This window comes from Argentina anserina, chromosome 7, assembly GCF_933775445.1.
Source record: "Argentina anserina chromosome 7, drPotAnse1.1, whole genome shotgun sequence".
Lineage (NCBI taxonomy): Eukaryota > Viridiplantae > Streptophyta > Magnoliopsida > Rosales > Rosaceae > Argentina > Argentina anserina.
The window spans coordinates 16,745,182-16,767,975 of NC_065878.1; the positions used below are offsets into that span (position 1 = coordinate 16,745,182).

The 22,794-nt window shown below is 37.8% G+C and overlaps 4 protein-coding genes across 4 annotated transcripts; 2 read left to right on the forward strand and 2 right to left on the reverse strand.

The window, feature by feature from the left end:
* The first annotated feature begins 2,985 nt into the window (after positions 1-2,985).
* Positions 2,986-4,143, forward strand: LOC126802833 (B3 domain-containing transcription factor NGA1-like). Its single transcript, XM_050530543.1, has one exon. It carries the CDS (start codon positions 2,999-3,001, stop codon positions 4,133-4,135), a length of 1,137 nt encoding a protein of 378 aa, XP_050386500.1. The 5' UTR covers positions 2,986-2,998; the 3' UTR covers positions 4,136-4,143.
* A 2,790-nt stretch (positions 4,144-6,933) lies between these two features.
* Positions 6,934-9,105, forward strand: LOC126803913 (protein ARV 2-like). The gene is made up of 9 exons (XM_050531641.1): positions 6,934-7,060; positions 7,162-7,209; positions 7,304-7,393; positions 7,488-7,533; positions 7,630-7,712; positions 7,798-7,892; positions 8,306-8,372; positions 8,470-8,542; positions 8,802-9,105. Exons 1-9 carry the CDS (start codon positions 6,974-6,976, stop codon positions 8,900-8,902), a joined length of 690 nt encoding a protein of 229 aa, XP_050387598.1. The 5' UTR covers positions 6,934-6,973; the 3' UTR covers positions 8,903-9,105.
* Positions 9,106-11,072: 1,967 nt separating this feature from the next.
* LOC126803910 (NAC domain-containing protein 3-like) lies at positions 11,073-13,530 on the reverse strand. Its single transcript, XM_050531637.1, has 4 exons — positions 13,087-13,530; positions 12,002-12,879; positions 11,698-11,883; positions 11,073-11,583 (listed from the first exon to the last, which is right to left on the reverse strand). The coding sequence occupies exons 1-4, from the start codon at positions 13,250-13,252 to the stop codon at positions 11,311-11,313; spliced, it is 1,503 nt and encodes a 500-aa protein (XP_050387594.1). The 5' UTR covers positions 13,253-13,530; the 3' UTR covers positions 11,073-11,310.
* An 840-nt stretch (positions 13,531-14,370) lies between these two features.
* Positions 14,371-17,043, reverse strand: LOC126803909 (NAC domain-containing protein 2-like). Its single transcript, XM_050531636.1, has 6 exons — positions 16,786-17,043; positions 16,392-16,684; positions 16,112-16,243; positions 15,775-15,999; positions 15,171-15,503; positions 14,371-15,080 (listed from the first exon to the last, which is right to left on the reverse strand). Exons 1-6 carry the CDS (start codon positions 16,973-16,975, stop codon positions 14,805-14,807), a joined length of 1,449 nt encoding a protein of 482 aa, XP_050387593.1. The 5' UTR covers positions 16,976-17,043; the 3' UTR covers positions 14,371-14,804.
* Positions 17,044-22,794: the final 5,751 nt, after the last annotated feature.

The window sequence follows — 22,794 nt, forward strand, 5'->3', positions numbered from 1 at the left end:
CAATATATCGGTCAAATATAGCCCATTACTCAAATTGCTCTTTCAAACTGCTTGCCATGAAGTAACTTTAATTTGGTTCTCCTCGAGTTAATAAGCACTAATGGTCAATGCACATGTCAGATCATCTCCAACTCAAAATACTAAAAAAATCTCAGGGTTAAAATTTTAGCTCTAAAAGATTGAATTATTTATTGATGTGACATCAATCGTCTTCAACCCGTTAAGGCTAAATTTTTAGCCAAATCATATTTTAATATTTGAATATGTTATTATATGTATAAATATTATAATTTTGTATTAGATTCGTATTTCAAGTAAATAAGTTGTTTCTATAATTATGAAATTAGTTATGGCATTTTAATTATATATATTGAAATTATTATAGCCTCTCACTTTCAAATTTTAGAGGATATATCATTCAACTATATTTGACATGATAGTATATATTTAACAAAAAAAAAAGTAATCACATTGTGAATTCATCTACCTCTTATGTCGAATAAAACGATAAATAAATCAAGTGTGTTGTTATATATATGTTCATATTAGACTATTTTCTTTAACCATTCACAAGTAGATACCATTCATAGTTTTAATCATCAAAATTAAAATTAATCGTATTAATCAACAAGATTAAAATTTATTTGCATTAATCAATAAAAATTAAAATTAAATTTTTAAGTTTACTAATCATCAAAATTAAAATTAATTAATTATCAATAAAAAATTAAAATAAATTTTACTAATTATCAAAACTAAAATTAATTATACTAATCATCATCATTAAAATTACCATCAAAATTATAGTAATCATCAAAATTACTTTGAAAAGTTTCGTACTTAAGTGGTTCAACATGAGTCTCAGGTGGGGGTAGTGTGGTTCCGATGGATTCAGTGAGAGAGATTGCTCTGGTGTTGGGAGTGAATCGTACAACTGATGATGCCTCTTTGATCATGTATAGTAAGCGTAGGAAGACTAATAAGCTGGCTATAGACTCTGAGTGTGAGTTTGAAGGTGACCTTGCTATGAAAACTAAGAATGGGAAGTTCGTTGTGTCTCCCTTGGCCAAGCCAAAGCGTGGTCGTCCTCCAGGTAGGAAGAATAACCCTCCATGCTTGAATAACCTTAATGTAGCCTTGGATGCAAGGAAGGTTAAGAAGTAGAAGAGCTCCAAGAAAAATGGAGGAGGTAAGGTGGCGGTGTCTCAAAGGTCGGCACTGGTGACTTGTGAGATGTCTGCACGTGTTTTGGGTGATGTGGGAGGGGACTTCTCGGTCTTGCAGATGCTTGGGGTTACCCTTAGTCATGTTTAGTTTTCTTGGAATAAGTTGAGATAGGGTTTTAACGTAGCTTTAGGGTCTATATTGACAACGTCATTTGGTTTTAATTCTTGTTCTTGTAATTTAGATTTTATTCCTAAGGTCGTATTGCTTTAAATGAAGTTAGATTTTTTACTTAAGTTTGCATTTTATGTCTCATTATTGACGTAGCTGGAAATCTCCCGATGAGTCATGCTGATAGTGTAATATTCTTTATACATTAATAGATGTGACGTCTCCGCTTATTAAAAAAAGAAGATTAACTTGGAAAACGTATTTTTAGGGTTTTTGTTATTTGAATATTTAGGGTTGTGAAATGGACAAATATAGACTAATTATTTATATTTCCATCGGCAAAATCCGTAAAGTACTTGTGAAATATCAACTAATTAATAAAATCAGCAGAATAAAGTAACTTGAATTGTACCACATTTTCCGGTTGATTAATTCCTTGATTATGATCACATCTCTTTCACCCAATCATACTTTAAGCAAATACATGGGAGTTTGCGAGAGATGTAAACAAGTCATTAAGCCTATAGCTATTACTTATGTGTGCGCGTGGTTAGGGAACCATCTCTATCGGAGGCGGACCGCGGCCGGCGATCGGTCAGAACTTTGGAGGATCACTGAACCAGTCTTTGTGCCTGCAGCTAGACGATCACTGATCATCATCACTCATCATATCATTTATCGCTAATTAAGCTAAAGCTCGATCGCCTGGCCCTGGAGACTTGCTGGCTTTGCAGGACCAGCTATTGCAGCTATAGTACACTATATATCAATGACAACACCAAAAGTCAAAAAAAAAAAAAAACAAGAAGAAGGAAAAAAAAAACCCAAACCTAACCCTCTAGCTAGAGCTAACGTGCCCTCTTTCCACCACAAGTGGCCTATAATAATCGAAAGAACTTACAATAACACTAACATTTGTTATCTTTATTGTGCAGATGGATTCATCCATATCCCACAGTAACTAAAATCCCAGCAGCCCTATCTCTCTTCTGGTGTTCCAGCAGCTCTTCCTCAGCACAGAGAGAGAGAGGTAATTAGCCAAAAATTATTGAAGAAAGAAAAGGACAAAGCTCACATGACATGGGGTTTCGGATCCTTCATATCATGGGTCCCTAGCTAGTTATGTATAACAGTTTCTTCCTCTCCCTCAGCACCCTTGCTCCTTTCTTTCTTCTCAAGAGAATCTGCTTTCTTCTCACTTCTGAAGAACATCTAGCTCATCTTCTTCAATGGTGGTAATCAATCAGCAACTATATTGATCAGCAAAATTAATGAAGCAGCATCATCGATCAGCGCGCGCCCTCTAGTCCTTGCATGATGATCGATCTCTTTCCTCGTTTCTGGTTTGGCTTGCTCCAGCTTCCTTGTGATGTTTAGGGTTTGAGTGAAAGAAGAGCCACCGGCCCTTTCACAGTGGGACTGAGAGCTAGATAGAGGCTCCCGTATAGTTGGCTCTCTCATAGATCTAACTAAGCAATTAACTGGGTAGTTGCTCCAGGTAAGGCAATACTGTTACGAAATTTATATATGATCTTAATTTGTTCAAAAGTTTATTACAGATTAATTAATTAGCATATATACTATACTGAGCCGGTAGGGTTTGAATCATATTGCTCCAGATCCAGGAATTGATATACAGTTTGACTGAAATTAGAGGTGAGCTATGGATTACTTTGCACAAGGAGATCAAAAAGTGTATTCTGATGATAAAGAAGAAGAGGAAGAAGAGCAAGAAGAAGACAAGAACCGCACAAGTAACAGTGAGTACTTATCTCCTTACAATTATCGGTCATCATCATCATCCTCCCAAACCGCTGAAGCCATAAACTTCATGGACTTGTCACTAAGAAATGCGAAAGACGATGACAACAACAGCAACACCACCAACAACAACAACGATTGGCCTCCAAACAGTGAGCGAGAGCACATGTTTGATAAAGTTGTTACGCCAAGTGATGTGGGCAAGCTAAACCGTTTAGTGATCCCAAAACAACATGCTGAGAAGTACTTCCCGCTCAATTCGTCCACCAATGAGAAGGGCCTGTTACTTAACTTCCAGGACCGGACTGGGAAGCCTTGGCGGTTCAGGTACTCTTACTGGAACAGTAGCCAAAGCTATGTGATGACCAAAGGATGGAGCCGGTTTGTCAAAGACAAGAAGCTTGATGCCGGTGACATTGTGTCGTTTGAGAGGAGTGTAAGGGACTCGAATGTCTTGTACATTGACTGGAGACGCCGCCCTCCGCCTCCTCTACCACCTAATCAAGCATCTATCTGGGGAGGAGGAGCGCGGTTTTACTCGCTGCAGCGGACTCCATCAATGTCAATGCCTCTGCGGCATCAGGAGCACTTTCATTACAACATTCACCATCCATATCATCACGAGTATCAGTATCATCAGATGAACCCCTACCAATTACAGCAGCAGAAGCAACAACAGTACTACCACTACAGCGGAATTAGCCCCGCCGTGGTGATTGATTCAGTGCCTCTGATCCAACATCATCCCCATCACCATGGTAAAACTACGAGTCCTACTACTAACAAACGGCTCAGGCTGTTTGGTGTGAACATGGAGTGCAGTCCAATGCAAGAAGATGAACCAGAACAATGTCAGATATTGTCTTCCACGGTAGCTTCGCTCTCACCACATCAACATCATCACCTTCCATCTTCTTCTCTTTCTCAACCTCTGGAGTTAAGGCTGCCCAATTATGGTGCCCCACTGCCCGGTGCAGCTGATCATCTGCTTTCTGAAAAGGGAAAATCTACTTCCTTGTCGTTTTATTTGGATCCCTAACCTGCATTTGATGAAGCTTAATTCAGAGAAAGGAAAATCTGCTATTTCCTTGTCGCTTATAATTGTCTTTTCGATCATTAGGAACAATATTATATATAAACAAAGTGATATATGAATTAGCATGTTAATTTCTTTACAACAATATATATTACGGGTGATACTAGCAGGTAGTACCGTAGTAGTACGTACGTGATCGAATATAATGCATTTTGGATACATCGATCATATCATTTGATTACTTCACATCTAAATCTAAGACAGAAACGTGACAGTACTGATTTTCGGGTTATAGATCGACCAAGCAATTGCAATAAACAATGTACGTATGTCAATGGTATGGATCGTAGCAATCAATATTATTCTGATTAAGGGCATTAGTACTTAGAAGTTAGACCTTTTTTTGTCTTTTGCGAATGAGTTAGACCTTTCCTTCTTGTGCGCATGCTCAATTAGACATGGAAGTATCTATTCAATAAACTAATGCATCAAACATTTGATTAATTTTTGTGCCATATATAGGGATTGTATATATGTCTCGTTGTTTACCGGCCAGTTGTGTGCTTAATTATCTTTACCATTCTGAAATGTGCAATTAATTAAATTAGGTGTTTACTTAATTAGTTGCTTGCTGCTGCAGCTTTTAAATCAGGCATCCTTTACAGCTGGTAAGGCACAGCAGAAACCTCAGTGATATTGTAAAGAGGTATCGCATGAATAGCTCTCCCACATATTTTCAAAATCTCTAGCATCATGCATCATCATTTAGCAAGTATATTACCCTAGCTAGCTACTTTAGATCTTGGTTAAATTGTTCAAATGTAGTCATCTTAATCAGTTTTGGTTTTGTCTTAATTACTTTTGAGTGGAGTAATTGCTTAATTGTTTGCTTCATAGTTCATACCAACCATACTTACGCGTGTTCTGCTACACAATTGAAATGCAAGAAGTTTGATGCTATATTTAGCGAGCTTCTGAAATTCTGATACACATTTATTCTTCGAAACGCTGTGTCAAATTTGTACATCTACATTGATATGCATCTCTTATTTCATAATTTGTACTTATATATCAATCATCAACCTCACAATTCGTTTTCTTATCTAACTTATTTTAACATATATATGGTAGATCGATATATATGTTAGGTTTTCTTATCTTATAACAGTCTACATACGGGAGAGATTTTAGAGGATATAGAGTACGTAGCGTATTGATTTTAGTTAATTGTGTGATCTCGTGGATGATGAAAGAAATCTAATATGAAGTACTATCACACACACACACACACACACACACACACACACACACACACACACATGATTGCTTATTAAGATACGATAATTGAGTACTACATTTTCTTCTACTAATTGCTTCATGTTATCCCTCTTACCCCGAGTCGATATTATTTAATAATTAGTCGCAGTACTCTTGCAAGCTAGTGTTGCAGTAGTTATATATATGCATATACACCATGAAAGCTTTTAATCAGACAGTACTATATATAAGATTTGGCTAACTGAATATCATAAAATCATATAATCTTTAGTTAATTCCCTTTCCATGTTGTGATATAAGGTTCCAAACAAATATAACTAATGCTGCTGTAAGATCGATTAGGGTATATATTAAGTGTAATTAACTGATGGAAACATTACAGACAGATGCCCCCGCCGCTAATACAGTACTTTTTATTTGAAGCGCAATATCATGCATTCCTGGTTATTATTTAGGTACACTTGATGATTGTACGTGCGCGTAGTTATAACATTTTAGAGAAATGATAATATATCTTTTCGATTATTGGACTTCAATTGTTTGACCTGCGCTTCAGACCTTACTCGATCATGAATTCATGATTCATAATTCAAACGAACATATAATCATACCGGCCATACTATATAATAGCATAACTAAGATATCTTCACTGGCTCGAGGAAATTGAAAAACCTAATTTCTGGATTAAATAAAAAACCCTAGATTGGTTTTCTGGGTGTAAAAATAGAAAATATGTCAATTTGTCTCAACCAGTGATCGAGTACCTTAAATGGTTGGTTCAATGATGCACATAACATACACATTAGGAAAAAGCTTGAGATCGACATATTGATGAATTTGAAAGTAGATCTGGGAAGTGCCCATTCTATAGCCTGTGGAGCAAGTATACATAGGTTGCTAGGCTTAGGAGTCCCCATTGATGATGATGATAGAACATATCACATGGTAAAGATATAAGACAAAAGAGCAGACAAACGTCTTTAAACATACACGACATACATGCTGCGAACGTGTACAGTCTTTTGTGTTCATTTCTCAACCACTAAATATTGCATATTCACGGTAGATAACGCTCTTGCACAACCTTCTATGCTCATTTATCAACCACCGATTATTTATTTACGAATCACTGTACACGTTGATATGCCACTAGTATTTGCCAAATCCAGTCTTCAACTATCAATCTCAAGCTAGGTGCTTGTGCACAACTCCATTAAAAGTTTAAAACCAAGCAACAATAAAACCAATTGCATGCACGGACCACATTAGGGTGGTCTAGCTAGCTATCTATAGCCAACCTATCAATCCCAAGAAGGGTTGTGTTGTTTCGTTTTCTCTACTCATTTTTTCGACTTCAAATTTGCTACAACCTAGCTAGAAGAGAGTGCAACTGTAATACGACATCGTTTTTGAGTGAATACCGATGGATCTATAGATTTGGGTTTAACCCGAACATTTCAAGAGGGAAAAAGCCCAAATTGGGTAGCAGAATTAGAGAATAAAGAACACGGGCGCCATTGAAACAGAGACTGAGAAAAACAGAGAGGTGAAGAATTGAAGCAGATGGAGTATCGATGTGTGGAATGTGGGGCGAGAATGATGAGGCTCTTCGTTCAATACTCACCTGGAAATATCCGACTCATGAAATGCGTAATCTCTCTTTCTTTGTTTCAATTTCTTACCAAATCTCAAAGACCCCATTTTGATTTCACCGGAGGTTAATAGAGGGTTGTTTCAATTTGCGTGATCAGGGTAATTGCAAGGCAGTTGCGGACGAGTACATAGAGTGCGAGCCCATAGTAAATTTTCCATCTTTGGTTTGTTCTTCGTTTTTTATTTTCACAGTTTCAATAAAGATTGAAACTTTTTTAATTTTTTGTTTGTTTTTGTTAGATAATTCTGATTGATTTGATTCTGCACAAGAAGAAAGCGTATACCCACTTGCTATATAATGTGATTGACCCTCAAGCTCCAGCCTTTCAGGTACTGAAGTTGCTTGGACTCGTGTGTAGTTTTCTACTGCAGCTTTTGGTTACTGGGTTTTTGTGTAATGGTGATTTGTTGATACTATTTGCAGGGTTTGTTGTGGAAGTCAGCTCTGGGGTTTCTTCTTTTGGATGCTTGTATCCTGTTGAGTTTTTGATTTTGGGAAATTCTGTTTCATTTCGTTAATGATTGTGTGTCGAAATATATGCATTGAGTGCCTTAGCTAACTAAAGACAGGAGTCTCTTTCTGGAAAGGACCAAGGAAGAATGGGGTTTTTCTATGAGCTTTGCTTCATTGCTTTGGAGGTTTCAGAATGTAGGTGGAATTTTGTTGGATTTCATGTGTTTGAGATTTATAATTTGGTGTGTATTGTGATGGGTTAGATATGTTTTCGTTTCAGATGCTGATGGATGTTGTCTTTGGGAATTTCATGTTTTTTTCTGCCTTACTGCTTGCTGCAAGGGCTCTTTTCAGTACATTCCGTAGATCACTTGGGTAAAATTTCCCAATCATACGAGTCAAGATATCTATGCATCCTTTTTATTAACTATAAATTTGAAAATTAGTTGAGAAAGCATGAATGAATATCTTAATATTTCGATAAAATGTTTGATTGGATACTTGCTTCTAAAATCTTTGATCTGTGACCAGTGAAAGTCATAGTGGATACCCTAGAGGCCTAGAATATGGTGAAACTAAGAAATAGTGAGAATTTAGTCAGAAAGCTTAAAGCAGTATAGTTTGAAGTTAAGGGAATGGAAGAAAAGTAATACACAGCATACAAGGACAATGGTTTTTTGTTACCCGTCATGGCTTAAGTGAATATAAAGCTATGTTTCGTATTTGTCAGCAAATATCATATCTGTTATAATGTACACGTTATATGATTCTGTATATTTTTGACATAGGTACAAAGACCTTCTGCTGGCTATACTTATTTCAAGTTACTTCAAGATGTTTCTAATTGCAATGATGGTAATTGTTTGCAAATCTGATAGTTTCTTTTTCTAATGGTTTTTACACTACTCATGTAAAAATTATATGTAATCTAATTCAAGCACCCCTTCAACAGGTCTGGGAATGTCCTTCTGTGATTATGATAATTGATTTATTTGTATTATCCTCCAACACTGTGGCACTCAAAGGTCAGATGATAAAGTATTTACAGTCTTGGACATTGATTTACAGTTTCCTATTCCAATATCTACATCGCTATTTAATATATCCAAGTACTTTATTGTTGTAAAATATATAGTTCATGTTGTAAATAGATAGTTTTCCTTGATTTGATGTTGAAGTGTGCATTAGGTATATTATGTTATCTTAGCATTTCTCATTTTCTCCTTGTCAATTTTATTACTTTGGATGATGAACATCGTGCTTTTTCTTCTTTGGGTGAAACAGTGATAACTCGGTCAGCTATGAGTAGATGTATAGCAGCCTGCTTAAGTGCTCATGTTGTAAAGGTTTTAGTAACACAAAGGTGCTGGACTTGGAAACTTTGAGATCTGTTTTTCACATATTGTTTCTTATAGGAGAGATCTTCTATTATGTTGCGTCTGAAATCTCTACTTCAAGAAGGGTGTCACTTTTGAAAATAGTTTTTGTTAGTTCCCGCAAAGGTAAAGGCAGTGATGGATAATTAATACGAGTATATATGTAGTAAACATGTAAATTGTTTGTCATAAATGAGATAAATTTCTGATGGTTTTCAGTTCTCCTTGCATATTCATATTCATGCATCTTTTAGCAATTGACATCATAATGGTTTTGGTCATTGATATGAACTGGGATTGTACAGTTGAATCAATCCATTAAGTTCTTCTGCATTTGAACACTGTATAGCTTTCAACATAATCCAATGCTCTTAATCATTACCTTGTGCTGCATATAGAAGGTTACACCTAAGCAATGAGCAAGATGCATCCTAGTTTCAACCACCTATATGGCTGAATCCTTTAGTATCTCTGACATGACATATCTAAATGCCCAAAGGATCTATCCTCCAGAAGACGATAGTTTAGTTTTGTGGGAAGGAAAACTTATGGAAAGATATCACATGCTCATTGCTGACTGAATGAAATGACTAATTTCTGTTAGAAATTGAGCAATTCAAAGCATGTATATGTTTATTCGAACAATACAAAGAGGGGCCGTATACAAAAAATTCCATTGAACATTACAGCTTCATAATGAACAAAATGTACAATAACATTAGAGTAATACAAACAAGAGCGATAGCACAAGAATACAGTTTCTGGTTTGAAGGCCTCTCTGTTGCCTTCAATTCCATTCCTACATTTTGGAAATGATTGTAACCACTACTCCATTGAAGAGGGAGCACAAGCTTACTTTATTATTAACCATGCAGAAATCTTCTGATTAATAACGACGTCTTTTCAGCAGCCAAACTAAAATTTCCATGTAATCTGGATTCCAGATTGGCGACTATGCAACAGTTGCGTTGCTCATAGTGGCCTCTTGGGCTACTCCATCAAAGTATGGAGGCCAAAATTTCCTTTTTCAATAACCAGACTCTGCTGACTGATTATCACTTTTTTGAGACTTCAGCAGCCTTCGCTGCAGGTTCTATGTAAGGCCGCTCCCGGAATGCCACTTCCAGATTCGCGACTGTACAATAGTAGTGTCTTCCATAGTGGCCTCTCAGGCCAGAACTATCTGGTCCGTTCTAAGAACTGAACGGAGATGCTTCCTGGAGCCCTTGCTGCAGGTTCTATGTAATGCCGCTTCCTGATTAGCGACTATACAATAGTTGTGTCTTCAATAGTGGCCTATCAGACCAGAACTGTGAATTCAGTCCGTTCTACGGATTGAAAGGAGATGCTTCCTAAAAATTGATAGAATCTTTTAAATTGCTGCCAGCTTTAAAACTGTAGTCTGCTCCCAGAACTCGCAGCTCTTTTGCAAGATAAAATAGCAACATAATGCCTCTGCATCTTCATTGATCTGTACACAGAAACCAGATTTAGTCAAAGAATGCAGCAATTAGCCTCAATGATTTTGCATAAAATTTTATTTAATACGAGAGAAAGATTCTTTAGTGTTATCAAATTGATTATCTCACCTCGGCTTTGTGATGCTGATCTGCAGTCGGATTCTTCTAGGAGCACCTCCCATTTTCAAATTATGTGCTTTCGTCAATATTAGATGATATTGATGTTTGCATATGTCCTTTGATCTTAGGGACATACTAATTCTAATTGCAGACTGCTTGAGGAATAACTGCTGGTGATTCTGGAGTATCCAATAATGGATAAGGATACTTAATTGTCCTTTAATCTAGGACAACTGAAAACTATGGATGGATATGAGGAAAAAATTACTGGTACAACCGTGGATACGATGTTTGATCAGAGGAAGGAATGTTAGTACTTATTGTGACAAGACGATACGAGGAATGGATATCGGTAGTAAACTGTAATGTTTACAGAGGAAGCTCCACCTCGGAGGAACAGTTTTTTTTTTTTTTCAGGAACAGTTTTTTTTCGGAAAATGAATCACTTCATTCAAGGACAAAGCCCAAGATGTCCAGCAGTTCTGAGGAACTGCTTATGAGAACAGACCTGGACTTATTGTATATGCCTGGACTTACTGCATTCAAAAAGGGACTTAATGCCAAACCAGATGCTGCAACACAGCAACACCTGATCCCCTCCGGAAAAGAAAAAAGAAAAAAAAAAGAACAGGTACAGTTCAGCTGTCCTGAGTTGTATCTATAGCCAAAACGACTAAGAAGTTTCCAAAGCCTCCATTGCAAGAAATGCAGAAAAGCTGTGATTGTATGTCAATCAACACAGCTGAGCATTTCATATACTTGGAGATCTTTGAACCATTTGAAGGAGAATATCATCATCTGTCATAATGTGAGTATTCTCCTAGAAACAAAGTTAGATTAGCTACATTGGAGTGTAGGTCCAATGGCTAATGCAAAACAATCGTTTGTCGTTGCATAGGCGACTTCGATGTTTCTGTCACTGATACCTCCATCAATAATTGTATCTGAGAACTTTGCGAGAGAAGAGTCAAAACCTTCAAATAAAGGTTCCAAATCATCCCATTCAATATAATTATTGTCATGGGGAAAATCTCTCGGTTCTCTGTTTATTGATAATCGGTTCTGTGACTGAAATGGTACAGACCCCAGATGCTCTCCTTGAGAATATCCCTGAATTAACAAATGTAGAAAGAAATAGTTAAGTTTGTGTACACTTCTTGTGCTGTTGCATATTAAAAAATTCAAATTAGATAGGGTTAAAGAGTATATGCTTCCTTTTCTAACCTCTGAAATCCCATCTGAACCTTCATGTTCAGAGCCTATTTCATCAATATGATTCTTCTTCGTAAGAGAAGGGTTACTATCCCCAAATGGAGATTTCCTCTTACGACATTCTTCGTATATTGGTGACTGCAGTTGAGGTGACAAAGGCCGATCGAGTAAGGCCAGGTTTCCTGGCTCATGAAGTAGCTGTTAGATCAAGAAACACAAGATAGTGTTAGGTGACATTTTCAATATACATCTTATGCTTTCAAATTAAAAAAAAAAAATTTCATTGGAGAATCAACAAAAGCATGCTTGTTCTCACCCCTTCAACCATCTCAGAAACAGGTGAATTATAGCTATCAGATTGACCTTCAAGACAGGCCAAAAGGTCATTCTTATCAGTTTGCAAGCCTTTAAGTTCTTTCTCATTGCCATCAGATTCACAAATAGCATCTGTCAGCACCCCGAATGCCTGGTATTCTTCTGCTTCTGTAAGCTCACCATATTCCGCAGCTCTATATTTGAAACCAGAGGCGATGTGGCAGCTGTTACCACCATCCTCAGTGTCATCATGAATGCCATTAGAAATGGGAAGAATATCTTCCAGCCGTTTGGACGCTTGATTTTTAACATTAATGGCCATACTGCAGCTACCGCCATCACGTTCAGCTTCATCATCATCGCCAGGGGGAATTGGAAGAACATTTTCCAGTTCTTTGGATGCTTGATCTTCAACGCCGGGGGCCATACTGCAGGTACCACTACTAGGCTTACCTCCCGGAGTTTTTTGCTGATCATGATCAAGCTTGCTAGATTTCTTCTTCGAGCGGTTGTTCTTCAATTGGTTGTTCTGCAAGCGATAGAGAACAAAGTCCCCAATCTGCTGACCAGATTCGGCATCAGTGAGATAATACTCATGTTTAACCCAGTCAGTCTTGCCCTTTTTCGAATGGTAGAAGGTCAAGATCCTCTTCCCCCCGATCTGCTTATTAGAATCGGCCCCAGTGATTCTGTAGTCATTGCCTTGCTTCTTCCAGGAGCCTTCCCCTGTAGTCCTGTTGATCAGAGTGCTCTGTCTCTTGCTCTTGCTCTTGCTGTGCTTAAAATCTCTTGGACTGAAGAAGTACCACTCCATGACCGGAGAGTCCGCCATTGTGAACCACTCCTTTTCCAGAAACTCCGCCCTTGTGAACACCAGTGCTGTAAAATCGCAACCCAACTCAAGTCTCGACCTTTACCAGATGATATATAGGCAAAAACACATGCACGTACATATATACACATCCTGTGAATGTCTCTGAATCAAAGCTAATATACATACTTGATGCATGGTTTGGTAAATCCGCAAGCATAACATATAGAAGAAACGAGCTAGGGCATAGATAGATGATCGCCGGCTCGGCGTACCAGGTATGTCGTGAGGCTCGTGCTTGCAGACATCGATCTCAGGGATGATGGCCGTGATCTGGGAGTCCTTGCCCTGATTCTTGTTCTCCAAGTAGTGACTCAGCAGCTGCTCGTCGGAGGGCTGGAACCGGAAACCTATAGGAAGTCTGAAGCCGCCGCAGTTCATCTCTCTCTCTCTGAATAGAGCTGATCTTGATCACTGTGTGCTCTATAGCTCTGGGAAGTGTTGGAAGTGCACAGGAAAGAGTGAGGTGGGTATATATGGTCAAAGTCACTAAGCTTCCGAAGCAAGTTCAGCCGAGTTGAATGGGAAAGGCTTGCATCATTGGTGGGTCCCGCCACTGGGGAGATTTTCTTTCAGAGGGAATCTCTGGTTTTATCCTAACCCGCTCTTGGAAGTTCAGGATTTGAGCCATTGGAGGCCATCGCTTTCTTTTTTTTCTTTGTTCATCCATTTGGGACTGGGAAAATAGTACACTCCGGGAACATTCAGGAACATTGGCAAGAATCTACATTTTGTTGATACGTCATATATATTTTAGGAAAGTATGTATGGTGATTTTTTTTGTGTTTAGATCTTTTGTCTGGTAGTACAATATCATTTTCTATATATTTTTTCAATGTGAATATTGTTGACTTGTCGTATAAATTTCCTAAAGAATGTAATGTGAAATTCAAAATAAAAAGATTCAATCTACACACTGGTCTGGGATTCTCTTTTAATACTTCACATATTTTCTTTTCTCACAAATAAAAAATAACATACTGACAATGCTCCATTATTATCATGAGTTTAGAGGGTTTTTAGTACGTACGTTATTGAACACAATTTGACAATTGGTGACAACCTTGTTCTGTGTCATGCTCTCATGTTATGCGAACGTGATCTTGTTCTTTATAGGAAAAAAATGGTTTCTATGGCTGCATTATTGTATTTCGTTGCGATTATCATAATTGCTTATGGTTAATATCATTCCGAGTAGGAGGAATTTGGATATCTAATTATGCACTCAATAAACATCTGCAGGCATTTGATGAAGAAAAGTCACAGATCAGTAGCCATAAGGTTCACTTTCTTTTTGATTCTCCTACACTAGCCATAGATTAAAGGAGTTAAGCAAGTGATGCTATGATCAAATCTCTTTGTTCTCAAAGGCAACAGTTCTGAACAAATGAAATTTATATGTTATTCCTTCCTTCAGCTTATCTGTTCAGCATTAGCAACGCATCTAAATCTCTAAATTTAGTCTTTCAGTGATTCGTATGTCTTTGCCATTTGAGCCATCAACAAACAGTTGGAGATAAAAGTATATAAAATCTCATTAAACATGTTCGCTACTTGAAAGGATTGAAGCTATAACAATCATAGACATGAGTAACTACTACTCCATCAATCAACTAACTACTACATTTCATTAACTATAAGTTTATAGGCCTGTAACTACTACTTAACCAATAACCCAACTAGCTATTGGTTAGTGACATTTCTCTTCACAACCAAGAATGATTTCCAGATCATTCTACATAATAATGTGAGTGGGAAGAGCTAACTATAAATACCACAAAAACTTCGTGTTACTTGGAAAATTGGATTATCTTGTTGCAGGATGATATCAGAACTCTTGTAATTCATTAGCTACAATGGAGGGTAGTTCCAATAGCTACTGCAGACAAATCTTGTACCCATCCATGGGCTACTTCAGTGTTTGTAACATTGCTTACTCCACTATCCCGATGGTGGACCCTTCCCAGTGACTTTGCAGGTTATGAGTCTGTGCTGCTTGATCATATGAGTAACAATCCTGGAAATTTGTATTCATGAATTTTGTGAGAGAACAGTCATTCTCCCAAGACGAATATTGCAACTCATTGCATTCAATGTTATGTAGAGCTTCTCCAAAATTTGTGTATATTGGTGGCTGCAATGTGCAATCTTGTGGCTGGAGTCGACAAGCTGCTGATTCCAGATTAACTTCGGTTTGAGGTTGAGGTACCTGCAATAAGAATCATAAATAAACAAGCATTGAGTTTGGTGCTTGAACATACTTAATTGAGATAAAACTCATCTAGCACATCATTCTCACCTTTAGAATCCTATAATCTGTAGCTTGATTTTCAAAAGTATATGTAATCTGTTGAACTCGCATGTCAAACTCATTGGTTGAAATATTATTCTTAAATGCAGATTGCCAATTATTGCATTCATCATAGTAGAGACTGGCATCTGGAGTATTTCCCTGCTCTATGTACATTGGTGGCTGCAATGTTACTAAGGGCTGGTAATTCTCAGACTGAAGTGGATGTTGAATATCTCCCAGCTTTGCGTATATTGGTGAGTGCAGTTTGGAGGGGCAGTAATCCCGGGCCTGAGGTCGACCAAAGAGTGAATCCAGATTTTTTTCTGGGGGATCACGTAGCTGATTCACAAAAAAACAAAACCATTAGTTCATACTTGCATGTGCATATAGTTGGTATAATTGAGGTGTTCGCATATCATATACAACTTCATGTTTTACCTAATCTAGTTAACAGGCTGATTTTTTATTAGTGTTAGCAAGATATTCTTGTAACATGAGAATAAGAAAATCTGTTTACATTCATACCTTGTGACTTAAACTTTGCTATTATTCTTTGGACTTATAGAATTATAACCGAAATTCATGACAACTGAAGCATGTTCATTCTCACCTGTAGACACAGATCATACGAAGCCTCATCCTCATCACAGGTTGAAACTTCATTCCTGTCCGGTAGACAAGACGCACTATCTCCAACTGGTGATTGCAACTCATTACAATCATCATTAGTGCCATTGGTTTGCAGAACATCTTCCAGCTCTTGGGGTGCCGGTGACCAGAGTGCTGAGGAGCAACACTCATCTGGATGCAATAACAATTCCCCATTTTCCTGTACCTAAGTATAAAATCAACAATCAAAATCGTAACCAATAAGCAACACCACTTTCGTTACACTTTTCATGCTTCGTATCAAGAGTCAAGACAACAAAGAACATGTCGGTTCTTACCTCTTGATTGATTTCATCAGAAGCTTGATTTTCCGAAATAGACACAGTCACGAAACTCGGTTCCACTTCATTACTAACTGAAGAATCCTTCTTATCTGATTTATCTTTTAAGCGACAGATGACAAAGTCGCCCTGCATAAATTTGAAGTGAGTTCATAGTTAGTCATTTCACTCATTTGCAACTCCACTAATGTATATGACATACAAAACGCATCAAAATCCTCAATCCACTAAACACATCAAAATCACAGAAAACTGAGAACGAGAAACAAAGCTTCACCTTGGTCTGCTTCGAACACAAAACAACTTCATCTGGAGGAAGATAGTGCTCATGAATAACCCAGCTGATCCTCTTAGCTTTCGACCCACGACCCTCGTAAAAAGTCAAAGTCCTCTTCTTCCCAATCACAGCTTTGGACCGCCGAGCCTTAATCCCACGCTCCTTGCCTGTGATCTTCCAGTACCCCTTCTTCGTGCTCCGATTCGATCGAGAGCTTTTGTTGTACTTGAAATTCCTTCTTGTGAAGAAGAACCATTCTCTATCATCATCATTTGTCCCATTCCTCAACAAACCTGCCAGAAAACACGGTGATCAGAACCGAACCCAGTTCATACAGTATCATATTCTCAAAAGGGTAGTGTTCGAAATCGAGAAAGGTTGAGTCTTTACTTACCAGGAAGCTCAGTCGGCTCGTGTTCATAGAGGTCGATACAAGGGATGATTTGGTCGATTACGGATTCATTTGCGCCGCGAACCTTCTTCTTCAGATAGTAATTCACTAGCTCTTCTTCGGTGGGATGGAACTTGTAGCCTACTGGCAGTGAAACCGGTGTCATTTCGTATGTGCTCATATTTGTTGTCATTTCTATGTTTGAATGTGAGCTCTGAGAAGCAGGGGAGACAGTGAGGGTGTATATATGGTTTTTTGAAGTTGGAAGTAAAACCAGACATGTCATACGGCGCGTCATCTTTGTCTGTTGCGACTAAACCCCTCTAGCAAGTTTAAGATGAAATAGTGAGGAATCTCAACTGAAAGTGTTGCGGAGTTTGTGATGGGAGGATGGAGATGTCTTGTCAACCTTGCTTAACAAGTAGTGAAAGACCTTCCTCTCGAAGGAGTCTCAGGTGGATCCTCATTGTCATATATCTAAATTGGGCTAGCAGTGATTGGAAATTTTTACATCAACTTTCTCTCGTTCATAGTTGGCGTCTTGAAGAGAAGGGACTAATGCAATCAACGATCATAGATTCCTATGTAATAACCCTAAATTTCAAACAATATTAGTTTGATTTGAATTCTATAAAATTTCGAATTTTAATTAGAATGAATGTGTTTGGTTGCGACGTTATTAAACGAGAAACGGAAACGTTCTCGGAACGTTTAATTTGAAAAACGTTACATTTCCGTAACGTTTATATCGACTTTTATTCCGTCGATCGTTTGCGAAAACTTCCTTCACGAAAGTTGTAGAACTCGTCAATACGAGTTCGTGGATATGTGACGCGTTTGAAATCGGACGTCGTACGTAAAAGTTATTAACTCCGGAAGTTAGTTTCCGATTTGGAAACTAGTATAAATAGAGTATTATGAGATTAGGGTTTCCATAATTGGAAAACCCCCTCTCTCTCTCTTCCCTCCGCCTCCATCATCTCTCTCTCTCTCTCGGTTCTCTCTCTCTGCTCGCGACTCTCTCTCACCCTCTTGGCACGCCGACGATCTCCCTCCTCCGAGGGACGTGTCCCTCACCGTCGACACCAACACCACCGCAAGCTCGACTCCTTCCTCTCCTGGGCAGGACGCGACTGCCACCGTCGTTGTGAAGCTACACCGAACCTCCTGCAACAACCCGCGCCGTGCGAGCAGCCCTCCGCCGACGCAAGCACGCGACCCTCACCTTCTCCACTTTCTGACGCTGCAAGCTAGCAAGTTCGATGCTACTCAAGCCGTGAGACGCCCTCCTCGAGGTACCCAGCACCGCCTGCGATCCATTCCCCTCCGACGAACTCCGGCGCCTCCAAGTCCAAAAATAGGTGAGGTTTTGATTATAAACGATGTTGTGATTGCTGTTGTGTGATGTGTGGAAGTTTTGGAGGATTTGTGAGGGAGTTTCAATGGAGATCGGGGGGAAGGAGAAAGGAGATGTTACCGCCGCTCTAAGCGGCGCGTGGGAGTGCGTGGGGGCAGTGAGTGGCGGCGTGAGGCCATGGGGATGAGAAGGGGAAAGAATGGGAGGAATTTGGGGCGGCGGTGGCGTGCTACGCGCCGGCCTTAGGCTCGGCGCGTGGGCCCCACGTGCTGCCACAGTGAGTAACAGGTGAGCGCCACGCGCGGCCTGCCGGAGGTGGCGCGTGCACCCCACGCGCCGCCACGGACGGCGGCGCGTGAACAGTGATTCCGAGAAGGGTATTTTGGTAATTTACTTAAATGTAAATGTAAATTTTATTTACGTACGGTAAATGTAATTAAATTTTACCTACGGTAAATGTAAATATAAATTACTTTCAGTAAATGTAAAAAGTAATTTGTAAAAGGGTAATTTAGTAAATTTTATTTACTGAGATTGTATTTATATTTAAACAGTACGTATACGTACATAATACATATATAGTATTTATACGTACAGAAATATGTATATAGTATTTATACGTATAGAAATACATATATAGTATTTATACGTACAGAAATACGTATATAGTATTTATACGTACAGAAATACGTGTTAATTGCATATTTGTACAGTAACCGTGAATAGTAACAGTGAACAGTAACACTGAACAGTAACTTCGTAAAACCGAAAATTGCTGAACAGTAACCGATTATTACTGTTTCGGCATTTAAAGGTTTATGAAACGATTCTAAATCATTTTCTTATCTGTTCAAGGTGATCATTAAATCGAGGAAATGAATTATCTTCGGGAATTGTGGAATTACGCTCAAGTCAGTAAGGTGAGTAAAATCTCACATATTTACGAATCTACCCTCGCGGTGATTCAAGATTTTTGCGAGAGTATTTAATAATGAATTACAACATGTATAAAATTTAGTGGATTATATATATACTGTATAATGGTAATAAGTGCATATATATATAGTTCATTATATTATATACTGTTATTAATTCATTAGGAATGGTCATTTTGATGACGGAAGATTGTGTATTGAGCATGAGTTGTGAAATATGACATGTATAAGATATAGTGGACTATATGTATATTGTATAAATGGTAAATAAGTACGAATATATATAGTTTGCTATATAATATACTGTTATGATTTTATTGTGATTATATGGAGCATGTGAATGAATTGTACAATATGATGTGAGATTATTGTACGTGATTTTTAACATTGAGATTGTTAAAATGTGAGTTGTCTTCGGACCTGATTTTTGGTACAATATGATGTGAGATTATTGTACGTGTTTGGCAAGTCGAAACCTAGCCTTTGGCCGGGCGAAAGTTACGATACAGTTAGAGCTCTAGTCTGTCTGCCTTAGTACTGCATGTGAGGTAACAGGTGGTTATCTGCACATGGGTACTCAGTTTATTTTGGATGTTGGGTAGCGGGTGGCTATCCAATATCAGCGGTGTATTACGAGAGGGGTAACAGATGTGTACCAGCGTTCTTGGTACCCGTATTATAAATGCAATTGGGTAACCAGAAGGGTTACTTAATTTCTCATGAGCTTTTCATTTCATATTCTTTTGGGACACCCAGATGGGCTGTCCATTGACTCATGAGGGCATTTATATTTGTTGATTTGTGATTGTTCGTATATTTTGATATGCGAATTATATTGTGATTTTACTCATACGAGCTATAAGCTTACCGGGTTTGTGTTTACAATCCCGGTGCACAAATTCGATGGTGTAGGGGATAATTCCGCAGGTGCTGATTAGTGGAGGTTGAGCGACGACTACGAAGGCTCGAAGTCGTTCGTATCCTGTTTGTGGTGAGGTTTTCTAGCAAGGATTTGTGTGTGAGAATTGTTGTGGTTTTATTTGTGAGATTTGTGAGGATTATTACACTTCCATTTTATGTATGGATTATAAATTTGGGTTGTAATAATTGGTTTGTCTGAGTTGTATTGAGAACTCAGAATTGATCCGCTGTGACACTTTAATGATTTCGATTTTATTGAGATTATTTTGTGTTTAACGACTTTAGAATTTTGAGTTTTTAAGCTCGAAATTTTGGAGTTGTTACATCCTAGATTTGCAAAATTCTGCTAAATATAAGTTGTTTTCGAGAATGTTGTATTAGATTTCAATTATTTGTCTCCATCGAAATTAGAACAATATAAAATTACGTACATAGCTAGCACACTAATTCATTCTTAATTTTTTGCATTTCTTGTTTTGTGTTATGTTTTCCCAAAGTTGTGTTTAATGTCACATTTTATATATTCAATTATTATTTTTGTAAATAGAAGATTAGGTGAATCGTAAATATTAGAAAACATTTATGATGAAATAGTGAGGAATCTCATCCTTTTCCATTTCTATGCTGCAGAGATGGAGGATGGAGATGTCCAATAAGATGTCGATCTTGCTCAACAAGTAGTGAAAGACCTTCCTCTCGAAGGAGTCTCAGGTGGATCCTCATTGTTATTGTTATGTATCTAAATTGGTGCCACCAGTCAGTCATGGGAAATTCTTACATCAACCTTTTCTCATTCCTTCATAGTTGGAGTCTTGAAGAGAAGGGACTAATGCAATCACCAATCCTAGATTCTTAGACTTGCAAAATATTATTAACATGAACTACTTTGTTTGATTATGATCTCTTAAGTTTGAGTTGTTTTTGAGAATGTTGTATTAGCTTTTGTTTATTTGTCTCCATCCAAATTAGAACAATATGAAACTACAAAGCTAGAGACATTGGTTCATTTTTTATTCGTTGCGTTTCTTGTTTGTGTTATGTTAATTGTGTTTAATGTCACATTTTTTATATCCTATTACTTTTTAGTAAATAGAAGATTAGATGAATCATTTACGATGAAATAGTGAGGAATCTCAACCTTTTCCATTTCTATGTTGCAGAGTTTGTGATTGGAGGATGGAGATGTCCAATAGAGTGTCGACCTTGCTTAACAAGTAGTGAAAGACCTTCATCTTGAAGGAGTCTCAGGTGGGTCCTCATTGTTATATATCTAAATTGGTGCTACCAGTCATTAGAATTCTTACATCAACTCTCTCATTCATAGTTGGAATCTTTAAGACAAGGGACTAATGCAATCACCAATCCTAGATTCCTAGACTTGCAAAATTATGCCAAGTTTTGAGTTGTTTTCGAGAATGTTGTATTAGCTTTCGGTTATTTGTCTCTATCGAAATTAGAATAATATAAAACTACTTACAAAGTTAGCAACACTAATTTATTCTTTGCGTTTCTTATTTGTTTTATGTTTTCCCAAAATTGTGTTTAATGTCACATTTTATGTATTCTATTACTTTTTTTTTTGTAAATAGAGGATTAGGTGAATTGTAAATGTTAGAAAACATAATTAGCCAATTTTTTTGTTTGATTACGAACGACAGAGTGACAGACTGCAACTTGAGAAAATAACATTGAACACGAAATCGGCAAGTTGTTTAAATATGAGATTTTATGAGACATTTTTTTGAATTTCATGTCTCAAAATATCACTATTTAGTCCACAATAAGTAAGCAAGAGTGATTTACAAATCGTATCATATCTTGTATAAAATCACTCCCTCTCTTTGTTTTTGAGAGAGTGAGTGATATATTTGATTTGTTATTTCTAGAAAATTATTTATGATAATTGCTTAACCATTGTCAAGAAGAAGTACATAGGTCATTGATATGTCATATGTGAGGTTGACATTTGGTGGGCAATTTCGGGCGGTCGGCAAATTTATTTATGTTGTTTTTCCTCATTTCTTATAGAATGATATGACCATCTTCCACAATCCACACTAGGCCTTCAAAGGAAATGGGTAAATTAATGGGCTTAGAGATTAACACCCTAACTGAAAATTCAAGAAAACTATCAAATAGTCCAAATTAGGTAAACAAAGAACTGTGCGCGTGAGATAAACGAAAGTTAGTGTTTCAGCGTTCCCAAAACCTAAATGTCGACTTTGATTTTTAGTCTCATGTAATCTAATTTAGATCACTAAGAATCTGGTGCATTTTGAAGGTAAGATTTTTAATGTGTTGGAAACCTAGCGTCATCTTTTGAAATTGTTCAGAGAGTCTGCTCTAAACTCCTTTCATCCTTACAAGAAGCATCACGATATGTCTATTTTCTTTATTCTTGGTATCTCACAATTGTCTACCAATGGTACCAGCTTCATCCCGTCCTTTAATTAAGGGTTTCTTGGCTGAGGGTTTGCTATTTGCTAGAGGTTTTTATAGGGCTGGGCGCGGGTTCAGCACGAGCTAATTTTTTCAGGGCCCGATTGTAGTATGACGGGCCGGACTTTGTTCTTAAAAAATCAGGGCCCGGGTAAAACCCGGCCCGGGTCAATTCATTGCAGGGCCCGAGTAAAACCCGGACTGGTATCATCCGGGCCGAGCCCGCTCAGTTTTCCGGGCCTAACTCTGTTTTTGGCTGGTTGGTACTGAAACTTGTGAAAGCAAATATAGCCAAAATGATGCCAAATGCAGCAAAATTAGCCAAAATGACAACAATTCATGTCTCTGTAACAAAAAAGC